General features: G+C 36.4%; 1 protein-coding gene across 2 annotated transcripts in view; it reads right to left on the reverse strand.

Moving 5' to 3' along the window:
* The window catches only part of METAP1 (methionyl aminopeptidase 1), a 64,632-nt gene that overhangs the window by 16,440 nt on the left and 35,601 nt on the right, over nucleotides 1-12,591 (reverse strand). For both annotated transcript variants that reach the window (XM_040625301.1, XM_040625300.1), the window contains exons 3-6: nucleotides 8,090-8,202; nucleotides 6,874-6,934; nucleotides 2,740-2,831; nucleotides 1,503-1,586 (exon numbers count right to left, since the gene is read on the reverse strand). In XM_040625301.1, coding sequence (XP_040481235.1) covers nucleotides 1,503-1,586; nucleotides 2,740-2,831; nucleotides 6,874-6,934; nucleotides 8,090-8,202 — 350 coding nt within the window. The remainder of the gene's footprint in view (nucleotides 1-1,502; nucleotides 1,587-2,739; nucleotides 2,832-6,873; nucleotides 6,935-8,089; nucleotides 8,203-12,591) is intronic.

The following is a 12,591-nucleotide window of genomic DNA, read 5'->3' on the forward strand; positions in this document are numbered from 1 at the left end:
ACTACATTCATATGGAAGAACAAAGGAATTTCTAAGAAAATGTTCTGGTTTTCCTTAACAAGTCTTATTTTACTTGAATGTTTTTATACAGTGGGAGTCATAGCATACATGATTTCTCTCTCCATATTGCCACACAGTCTTCAGACTAATAATTTCTAAATAGTTGCATATAATAAGATTTGTGAAATACACAATTTTACTCGCAATTCCACTACTGTTGGAAATTTAAATTAAGTTTCCTCAATTACAAAAAATGTTACATCCAATATAACTACAGGCCTGTCACTCTCCCCTTATTTAATGATATGCTTCCATACGTCTCAAAGCAAGTATAAACAGTAGTTTACACAGCAAACTGTCTTGATTAAAAATGCCAATTCCATCACTTACAAGGTGTATCTAACACTGGACGAGGTAATTAACCCCTGCCTCAGTTTCCTTTCCTATACAATGGAGACAACAGTGATACCTACTTCGTAGAGTTGTTGCCAAGATTAAATGAGTTAGTAAAAGCAGAATGTAAAAGAGCACCTGGGGGCACCTGGGTGGCTCAGTTGGTTAAGCATCTGCCTTCAGCTCAGGTCAGGATCCCGGGGTCCTGGGATCAGGGCCCAAATCGGGTTCCCTGCTCAGGGAGGAATCTGCTTCTCCCTCCTGTGCCTCCCCCATTCACACGCACAGGCGCGCACTTTCTCTCAATAAATAAATAAATAATTTTATGAACATTTTGATGGCTCAAAACACACTGTCAAATTTTCTTTCAAAAAGGTGGTCCCAAATTACAGTAGCACCACCACGTAAAAGAGTACCAGCTTCATCTTCTCCATAAATAAACATCTTCAAAATACTGAACTAATTCAGTAGGTCTTCATGATTTGCATTTTATTACCACAGCAGGTTTAATCAGTTTTCCATGTGATTTATTAACTAATTATGGCTCTTCTCTTGTGAACAATCTATTAACATGACGTGTGCATTCATTACTACTCATGTACTAAGGTTTCTCCATGATGGAGAGGCAATCTTTATATAAAAGATATCCCTATATCATACTTACTACAAAAATTTATCTATTTATTGCTTTGATATGAAAGGGAACATTTTTCTACTAATCTAGTTTCAGAAGTTATATTCTTCTTTATATCAGAATATTTAATGTATGTAATGGCATGATTTATTTAAAGCACTAGTATTAAAAAAATAAAGCACTAAAAATTTATAAAATTATCATTTTATAAAAACTAAACTAAAACACTGTAAAATGTGAGGTTTTTAGAAACAAGATATTTCAAGCTTGCCTCAGACCTCAAAATCACAGATACTTAAAAATGGGAATAAAGACTTGAATATTTTCTATATTGAAATAAAGTAAAAATCTGCTTTCAAATTAGCTATGTTAATTTAGACATTACTTAGGACATTCAGACCTTAAGTTTACTTAATTTTTAGAAGCCTGAAACATCTAATAGTGTGAAAAACATTCTCAAAAGTAAAGTTCTTACTAAGTGTACAGCATGATCTATTTCTTCAGTAGTTACACCGGGTTTAATCATGCCAGCGGCAATGTCCAACACTTCTCTAGCAAGCTGTAAAAGAGAAACATTTAATACATTTAAGAAGAAATGAATCAGAAACAGAAATCGGTACCCTTTGTACCATCTCAGATTTTGTGAGAGATTTGTAAAACAAATCTCACCCTGAGTATTATAATCTTGAATTTTCATTTTAAAACCACTCACATATCTAATGTCCATCAATAAATAGATGTGTGTATAAATATATAAATAAAATTGGGCTAACTAGCTTAATAAGCAAGCGTGACTGACTTCTATGTAAAAATGCATATCCTAGGAATCTAAACAATAATCAACTGATGGAAGTTAAGTCTTCTCACATTTTTATACTTCCTAGGTACGGTAGTCTCCCACTATCTGTAGGGGCTATGTTCCAAGACCTCCTGGATGCCTGAAACCAGACAGTACCAGAACCAACATATACTATGTTTTTCCTCTACATACAAACCTATGATAAAATTTAATCTATAAATAAAGGACAGTAAGAGATTAATAACAATAATAAAACAGAACAATTATAACAATATACTCTAATAAAAGGTACATGAATGTGCTCTCTTTCTCAAAATAGCTTACTACGCCGTACCCACCCTTCTGGGGATGATGTGAGATGATAAAATGCCTCCATGAGGAGATAAAATGAAGTGAATGACACAGGCATTGCGATGTAGCGCTGGGAAACTAACGACCCTCTGAGAACACATCAGAAAAAGGACCGCCTGCTTCCAGACTGAAACCGTGGAAAGCGAAACCACAGCTAAGGGTGGGCTACTGTATTTCGTAACAGAGGCTTTAACTTCATGTTATATAAAGCCTTAAACTTTGCCCTATGTTATGATGACTTGTGAAAATAAAACGACAAAATATCATAAATACCTGGTTCTTAAAAAAAAATACACTGGGCCAAAAACCTGACTGCCAACTAAACTAGGTTACCTGCCATATTATTTTTCAAACAGGCTATATCTGAGCTATCGATGTAGAAAACAATAGTTCCATAAAACTATATGCTAACAATAGTTTAATGAAAAGCAAGTATGGCTCACTATCGTCTCACATGTAACATTAGCTACCTTTATAAATCAACAAATCACTGATGTCATGTCTAATTATTTCATGTCCACTTAAACATATCTTACCCCATGGGGAAAAAAATAACTCTTACCCTACATACAAGTCGCATCCCTTCTATGTCTTCAGATGAGAGTAATTTAATTTGAGAAGTACCTTTAAGAGCCTGTTCAGATTCAGACATTCCTGAAATATCAGTAAGAAAAGCCAAAATGAATGGAAAGATGTAGTATTTATTAGCATAACTGTCTTCCTGATGACACAATAATCGTCAAGCCTCATTATTTCACACAACAGTATCTCATCATTTGGGAGGGCCAGGTCAGATATTTTTAAAAATATTTTCAACATGAAAACGAAAGTTGCTAAACAAACTGAAGAAAGAATTCTAAAGAACAAACTCCCAGATCTATCAGAAATCAGTCAATATGGAATACTTATTACATGACAGGCAGTAAGCTGATAAGGTCAATGAAGGATTCAGACTTAAAGAGTACCATACAATTTACAAACTGCTTTCATGATCATCAACTGATGAACCAATTACACTCACTGACTTTTTTTAAACAAGAACCTAAGTCAGTGTTGTGGACCATGAGTAACATTTTTTTAAGTAAATAAATGGAGGAGAAGATATTAGACTAAATCATATAGAGTAGGAGTAAATGCTGTTGTGGAATGTTTGTTAATTTATACACATACATACACACACACTCACACAGATCATGTTATAAAATCCACTTCTTGTTCTAGGTCATAGGCAAAAAAGTTTGAAAAATACCTCCCTAAAAATCTTCACTAATAAAATTAGCTTAATTCAAGTTATTCATACATTTAGAAAGTGTTCGGCCAGTATAATAATTTCAGAATTTGACAAAAAAGAATATAATAAACCATAAACTAAGCTTTTTTATAAATGATATAAAAATCCCAAATAAGATATTATCAAACAGAATTCAAAAAACATAATAGAGCATGACTTAAATGAGATTCATATTGGAAAGGCAAGGATAGTTCAATATTACAAATCTATTAATATAATTCATCAGAGCCACAGATTAAGAGAGGAAAGATAAATGACCATCATGAAAGATAATTCTGATAACACGGCCAGCTATCACCTTAACACAACAAACACAAATCTCAAGTTAAGAACCATCATGGAATGTCCACTTGTCAGGAGTATTATTTAACAATGTTCTGACGGTACTAACAAACATAATTAAACAAGACAAAGATGTATAAAACTAGAAAGAAAAGAACAAAATCCTCATCATTTTTAGATATGATTACGTGTCCCTAGAACTAGGGAATACATAACAAATGACTAGAAATAAGAGTGCAGCAAGCTGGCAGAATATCAGATAAATACATCAAAGTCAACTAACTTTCCCCTATACAAACCACTGCTAGAAAATACAGAAAATACCATTCACAAGAGTAACTAAAAAAGATAAAGTATCCAGGAATAATCTTAACAACAACAAAAAAAACCTAATGAAGAAAAATTGAAAAGGCCACTAAAAGACATAAAAGGAGACAAAAGAGAAAAACACCCTATTCTTGGGTAGGAATACTCAATACTGTAAAGATGAGAATTCTTCCAGTATTAGTCTATAAATTTAATGCTATCCCAATAAAAAATGGCATCAGGATATTTCCGGGAACCAGACAAACGGATTCTAAATTTCACATGGAAAAAATAATAAAATAAAATAAATTTCACATGGAAAAACAAACATGCAAGAATGCCAGGAAAATTCTGAAAAAGAGGAAAGGTGGGGCAACAAGGCTAACCAAGTATTAAAACACTATATAGCAATAATAATTAAAAGAATTTGGCAACAGCACAATTAGACAAATGGGTTAATGAAACAGCTTAGAAACCAAAAACACACCCAGAGTGTGAGAATTTACTATAAAGACATAGATTACATTTTAAATCAATTAAAAGACAACTGATTTGTTTAAACACTAGTGATATGATAAATGAGATATTCTTCTGAGAAAAATTGAGTTGCATCCCTATTTAACAACTAATAATAAATGATAAAAATGATAAAAAAAATCTTATCATACACAAAAAGAGTGAAACCATGAACAGTGGAAGAGGAGAAAATCTTTTTCTAGTATCTGAACCAAAAAGGTCTTTCTAGGTCATAAAGCCACAGACACCTTAAAAGAACACACTGATAAATTTTATTACAGAAAAACATTGAAAGTTTGTCATAAATGTAATGCTACAAAGAAAAATGTAAATGTTTAGTTGGGAAAAAAACATTTATAGCATAGCACATACATCAAAGAATTATGTTTTAAATATAGAAAGAGCGCTTATAACTCAGTATAGAAAAAAACTACAAATCTAACCAGGGCAAAAAAGGCTAAGGATATAAACAGATCAAGAGGGAAAAAAAAAAAAATACAAATGACCTTTAACATATAAAAAGATGCTCAACCTTACAACTGAAAAATATAAACTATAATAAAAATCAGCACAAATCATAAAACTTGGCAACATTCTATACTGGGGAAGATATAGGAAAAGAAACCCCCACATGTTTTTAATGAGAGTAACAAATGGCAAAATCTCTGAAATTTGCAGTACCTCTCAAAATAAAAAATGCATGCATCCTTTGATCTACCTATTTACTTCAGGCAATTAACCTACAGAAATAACCTCACATGTTCACAAAGATGTAATTATAAGAAGAGTTACTGCAGTCAAATTGTTAAGCAAAAACCTGGAAATAAACTAGCCATACATTAGCAGAGGCCTGGTTTAACAAACTATGATGCTTCCACACAATGGAATACACCTCAGTCACTAAAAAGAAAGAGGTGGATTTACATGGGTTTATACAGAATGTTTCCAAAAAAGATTAAGAAAATATAACAAGGTGAAAAGGGGTATACAGTTTGTTCCTTTTGTGTGGAATTGGGGGTAGGGTATTTATGTGTGCACACATAAAATATCTCTAGAAAGTGCCCCAAAAAACTGTTAACAGTGGTTACCTCTGGGGAGCAGGACTTACTTTTCACTGTATAACATTTTATCCTATTAGAATTTACCTTGTCTATGTATTTTTTTAAACAACTTAAAACTATACTCAAGAATATTAAGTATAGAGTAATGAAATTATACATCCTTAACAATATTCTGTCATTCAGACTGTCCTGTCCTTCAATTCAGCTGAAACTGTGGAGTTTAACTAAATCTTAAAATTATATTTATGGGGCGCCTGGGTGGCTCAGTCCGTTAAGCGGCCAACTCTGGCCAACTCTTCATTTCGGCTCAGGTCATGATCTCAGGGTCGTGAGATTGAGCCTGGAGATGGGCTCCGTGCTCAGCTGGGGAGTCTGCTTGCGGATTCTCTCTCCCTCTCCCTCTGTCCCTCCCACTCTCCGTGCACACTCTCCCTCTCTATCTCTAAAATAAATCAATAAATCTTAAAAAAATAAAATTATATTCATAAGAAGTTATACACCTCCCCACTTCTTAGAGAACAAAGCAAAGGTAACTTAGCTTAGTAGATTAAACCACAGAAAAACGCTGATACTCAACATTTTAGACATGCAAAATCAGTAATCTCCCATAGTCCAACTTAAGCTATGTATGCAGACCCTAAAATCAGACTGGTCCACTACCCTGTGCTGCAAATTACCTATCTTCTCTCCATATCCATCAATAGCTATGAAATGGAGAAGACCATGGAACCCAACTCAGGAGTGGTCAAAGTATTAAATGGAGAAAGGAATGCACGTAAAGAAGTAAGCACAGTGCCTGACACAGAGTCATGAAAAAATAAGTACCAGTTATAGAATCATAATCATCCTATTTCTATTACTGCTACAGCCCAGAGTCTTTAGTTAGGCATTCAATCAAGGCCTCCACAAGCTGTTTTTTATCTAAATAGATACTACATAATTGAGGTAGGAGGACATGTTAAAATCAAAACAATTTTTTAATCTAGAATTTGCCAGAACAACACAAAATACTTTATGTTGAATGTAGCCGTTAGCAGCTACATAAACAACGTTTTCAGAATTGGGTAGATTTCTAAAGGGAGGAAAGAATCTTTAATTCTTGCAAATGTTCTCGGAAAAACATGTTTACATTTACTGGAAATCCAGCACTGAAAAATTTCTACCAAAAAAAACACTCCTTTCCTTTGCAGTAGTCACCAAGCCCACAAATTGAAAAATGAAGAATCAGCACAGAATTTACCTAAAGGGTGATCAGCATAATCTGGTCTTTGAATATAACTTGGCACTGGCCTTGTTGGCATCTAAAAACATCAAAGAGGTTAGTTAAAACCAATTCAAATCTGAAAGTAACTTTCATTATTAAAATTTGCTAACAAAGAAAAAAAAGTAGAGGAAAAAACACTAAAGATAAAAGTTCATTCGTATCATATAAAAGGAAAACAAGTTTTAAATGACCTCTTAAATATCATACCTATTTCATGAAGACTAAGCTTTCCTTTCCCAGACTAATGCCACTTTCTGAGGATATTTAAGAAAGAAGGAGAGCGGACAAGTTAGGATTTAAGATGACACACACAGCAAGGTGCCCATGTTTGCTACAAACAAACCAGCAAACCAAAAACAATAATAAAATCATGTCTCGAAGTAAATATACATCAGTGTGCTCCTGGTCATTATCTCTGGAGGTAGAATTAAAGAGACTTTCTCATGTTTTTTGTATTTTTCCAAATTTTAAAAAAATTAAAGATACACTCCTTTGATAAAAAGAAAACCATCAGTAAAGCATTTTTAAATGTTTAAGGATGGCAAACAGATGCCAACTTAAGTCGATTCCTATGTTAAGATTCTTGAGGTCCACCTGCCAAGAACATAGGAAGGGCTGGGAGTGGCAGAAAAGCCGTATCTAAATTAAGGTGGAAATATATCCTGCTTTAAAAAAATGAGGAAAATAGTAATAGACACCATCACTTTGCTGCCCAGAAAAATACCTATTCTACCTCATTCTTTTTAAGACTAAAGAATTTTTAATTCTTTCACCTAAAATTTTTTCTGCTTTGCCCATGACTGTCAATTATCCTAAATTCTAAGTAATACATCATAAAACCTAAAGAGCTAGAATGCAAATTTAATCCTGATTATATGATTTATAAGTAGAATATAAAACATTTGGATCATTTTTAGGAAACTGAAAATTCTGAAAATCGGTTTAAAAGAATGTAAAATTTTGGGCACCTGGGTGGCTCAGTCAGTTAAGTGTCTGACTTTGGCTCAGTTCATGATCTCAGGGTCCTGGGATTGAGCCAAATAAGCAACAGCAGGCTCCCCCACTCAGTGGGGACTCTGCTTCTCCCTCTCTTCCTGCCCCTCCCCCGCTTATCCTCTCCCCCTCTCTAATAAATAAAATCTTAAAAAAAAAAAAAAAAGAATGTAAAATTTTTATTACCTTATTTACTCACCAGTGGATAATGTGGTCTGAGTTTACCAGTGTATCGATAGCCTGCCCACGGATCAGTGTTGATATCACCTTCTACAGTCCAGGAAGACACTTCTCGCTTGGCCTTTTCATCTTCTAGGAGGTGGGCAGACAAGAAAAAAAAGAGAAAGAAATACTTCAGTTGTCAAGCTACTGAGCACCAGAATACTTCATCACTTGTTTGGAAATCTAGCCCTGCAGCCCAGGCATAAACATCTAGCAAACTTCCACCCTAACCTAAATCAGCTTTCTTGCTATGTTCACAACCCTATGACTCCTCAAAGATCTAAAGTATCTTGGGAGAAAAGACCCAAGCTAAAGATACTATAAGATTTTACACAATATCAAATAGGAGTAGCTCACAGAACTCCTTTCCCAAGAAAATGCTAAATGTATTCTCTCTACAATGTCAACTTATAGGAAGCCCATTTTTTGAAATATAAAATCTAAACCTAGGCAAAACTTTCCAGCTGAGAACAGATGTTATAAATGTATTCTGTGCTCTTACTGAAAGAACAGATTCTAAATAATTCCACAGCAAATTTAAAGTAAAAACCAAAAATTTCCCACTTAGCTGACGAATAGCTTTCAGACCAGTATTTCAGAATGCTTTGAAAATCCTATAGTCATCATATGCCTTTTTTCAGAAAGGGAGTAACAGAAGTAGGAAAGTCAAAGATAAGAGGAGGGTGGGGCGCCTGGGTGGCTCGGTTGTTCTGTTGTTAAGCGTCTGCCTTCGGCTCAGGGCGTGATCCCAGAGTCCTGGGATTGAGCCCCATATTCGGCTCCTCTGCTGGGAGTCTGCTTCTCCCTCTCCCACTCCCCCTGCTTGTGTTCCCACTCTCGCTGGCTGTCTCTATCTCTCTGTCAAATAAATAAATAAAATCTTTAAAAAAAAAAAAAAGATAAGAGGAGGGAGATCAATAGAAAATTACTGAGAACTCAGTAGAAAAATTAACACACACACTCTTACCAGGCTAGTTATTAATACATGTTAATGCACCTAAGAATTCTTTGCACATGGAACAGACCCTCGATGGTGTCTGATGTCAGCGCCCTGACTACATCTCTTATCCACCAAGTAAAATAAAAGTAACCTAAGACTTTTACACAGGAGGAATTCAAATCCCTCCTACACCTCCCAACGCACACTGACCTTCTCCTGTTTACTGTTAAGCTATCATAGCTTTTAAAAGTCAGACATAAAAAAATAAAACAAAAAAATAAAAGTCAGACTTCAAATAATTTCTGAAGTGCACAAGAAAAATAAAACTCCCCCCTTTAAACAATCTAAACATCCAAAATGGGGGAGAACAGATACTCACATAATGTTAAGCTAGAGAGGAATGATGAAATGAGTGAAGGGGGGGGTCCCAAAGTGTCAACTTCCAGTTGATAAGATCAGTAAGTCTAGGCATATCAGGTACAGCATGGTGACTAAAGTTAACAACAACAAAAAGACAGTCTACACTAACGGACTCCTCATTTTACAGAGGAGGAAACTGAGGCAGTGTGGCTGAGACATGTAGGAACACTGGTTCCCAGCGCAGTACCCTCTCCACAGAGCCCGTCGTCAACCTGGGACTGAAAGGCAGCTGAGGGACAACGGACAAGACTGCAAAAATACAGCCACTCCAGTCACATTACTTTGGAAGAGAATGCAATTATAATATTACATATAAAGTAAAGGAATAGAAAAGAGTAAGACTAGAAAATAAGAATTAAGAGTAGCAAAGGAAAAGAAAAGCTCCACCATGCTTCTGAATTTTAGATCTTTCTCCCCTCTGGAGTTCGAGAAAGCCACCGTGAACGTGACTGTCAACAGGAAAACTGTTTTGCATTCCAGGACAAAACGGACTCCATTCATTACCCCCTGTGTCAAACATTACAGAAAACAGTTCAAAATGCAGGCAAATGGATGCCTGCTTCGCTATCAATTGCATCAAGTGCTCTGTCCAAAACAGGAACTTCAAGAATAATTTTCACCTGAAACCTAGGACAGAATAGCAATCAAGATGTAGGCTTTTTGGTCTGACACACTCCCGGGGAGCGTGGAGGGAAAAGAAAAGGTGTACAATCTTTAAAAGCTTCCTGCTGATGTGCTTTGGGGCCCTTCCACAATCTATTTTCAAAAGAGAATTAAGAGCAGACCTCCAACAAATAATATAACTCAAAGCTACCTAAATACGTGAAGACTGAATTATGGCAATTTCTTTTCTACTCCCTAGGTATAATTTATTTAGGGAAAGTTACACGCCAAAAGTAAGTTAGTTTACATTTGAGGATCAATTTGATCTCTTAATGCCGGCCATATTGACAGATACCTAGTAAGCATGAACTGCCCTGGGGGGGTCAGGAACAAAATTCTATACTAATTGGTCTTTGTCAAAAGACTGACCACACAGGACAGTGTAAATAAGTATCTGCAGCTGCCTTTCAAACATCACAACGCAAAAGGGCCAGCCAGGTACCTTGCAGGGAGCGGAAAGAGGATCTGGTATGCACAAGCTGTGACCCAAAGCACAGCACAACCAGGCCTTGTTCTTGCAAAGGTCCTGCGCAGGTGGCCTCCTCCTAGTCAGCTGACACGGAAGTACTGCACACGTCTAAGCTTTGCCTGGGACGGGATTTTCTGCTCACAATCCTGACTCAGTTCTTCCAGAGATGATTATTAAACAATTGTTGGGCACTTACTAGGCATTGTACATATGTGGATTTATTTATTTAATCTTCACAGCAAACCTATAATTTCAGCATTTTGGAGGTAAGGCTTTAAGATAATCCGTGCTCCCAAAGCTTGGTGGAACCAGTTCTGAATGATTACATAACACCTTCTCTCTGCAATCCAAACATCAAGCATGCTAGGTTTGGAGGGGTAGAGAAGTAGAATAAAGAGGATTATTTAAAGTTTTGTTTTTTTTTTAAATAGAGTTTTCATATCATACTTGTGGCTATTCAAAAAATACTTATAAAGTGCTCCTCCTACCTTTTACTGTAGGCAAAGGCGACAAGGAAACACACTGATTTTATCAGTGATAAACTAAAAAAAAGTGACAATCTAAAACATACTATATTATTATTGACAAACTTTTACAGGTCAGACTAAAAGCCAATGGTACTGTGCGCATTCTGACGACGTTGGAAGTATGCACCGAGCGCGTCAACACTATGTGCCTTGAAGGGCTTTGCGATCTAACCAGTCTTCTTCACTAGGACACATGAAAAGTAAATTCTGCCCTTGAGTCATTTCTTTAACTCACACTTGAAATTTTTCTGAGGCCTGATTAGCTTCTGCAATCAAAACAACTCCAGGTCCAGATGGCTTCACTGGTAAATTCTACCAAATATTTACAGAAGAAATAATACCAATTCTACACAATCTCTCCTAGAAAAGAAAAGAGGAGGGAACATCTCCCATTTCGTAAGTCCAGGATTACTCTCATGCCAAAACTAGGCAAAAATATTAAAAGCAAATGACAGACCAATATCCTGCACCAATATAAATATAGATCAAGCACCCTTAATTAGAGATCAGTACACATTACAGTTACCAAAAAAAAGAAAAGAGGGTGCCTGGGTGCTTCAGTCATTTAAGTGTCTGCCTACAGCTCAGGTCATGATCCCAGGGTCCAGGGATCGAGGCCCACATCGGGCGCCCTGCTCAGCGGGGAGCCTGCTTCTCCCTCTCCTGCCCGCTTCTGCTCTCCCTCGCTATATCTGTCTCTCTCAAATAAATAAAATCTTTACCAAAAAAAAAAAAAAGAAAAAGAAAAAGGCTGTGTATATCATCTTCATGAAATGAACTGCAAGCTATATGTTATCTCACTATTGTTTCTTGGAATAAGATGTGATCTTCTAATATGCCCTGGTTCCTTGCCAGCCCAACATTCTTTTCCCCTGATCCCTTTCCAGATACTCCTCTTAGCCCTGGATACCAATCTTCCTCACACCATTCCCTCCTCTAGGACTGTCCTCCCCAATCGGTGTAGTCAGGGTCAACTTAATGGGATCTGAAAGATACAGGGCTGGCCAGCTGAGGGGCTGTCTCTATCCAACACAGCCCAAAGGGATCAAGAACAGTGCTCACTCAAAAAGAAAACTATCCCCAAAGATCCAAGAGGGCACCATCTAAAAGATGGCACCACAGTAAACACTAGAGCAATGAATAAAATGCAAATAGTTTCAGTCTAAGGCAGTAATAATTATGATCTTTTTACTTAGGGGACATCAGCTATTTAATTCTCTTGGAGTATAGGTGATAATGGCCCTTAATTTCCTGTAGGAATCCAGTATTAAAGAAACACACACACTTGGGGCACCTTGGGTGGCTCAGTCAGTTAAGTGTCTGCCTTCAGCTCAGGTCATGATCCCAGCATCCTGGGATCCAGCCCCACGTCGGGCTCCCTGCCAGCAAGGAGCCTGCTTCTCCCCTCTGGCCCTTTCCCCACTCATTCTTGTTCTCTCTGTCTCTCTCTCTCAAATAAA

This window comes from Ursus maritimus, unplaced genomic scaffold, assembly GCF_017311325.1.
Source record: "Ursus maritimus isolate PB19 unplaced genomic scaffold, ASM1731132v1 scaffold_8, whole genome shotgun sequence".
Lineage (NCBI taxonomy): Eukaryota > Metazoa > Chordata > Mammalia > Carnivora > Ursidae > Ursus > Ursus maritimus.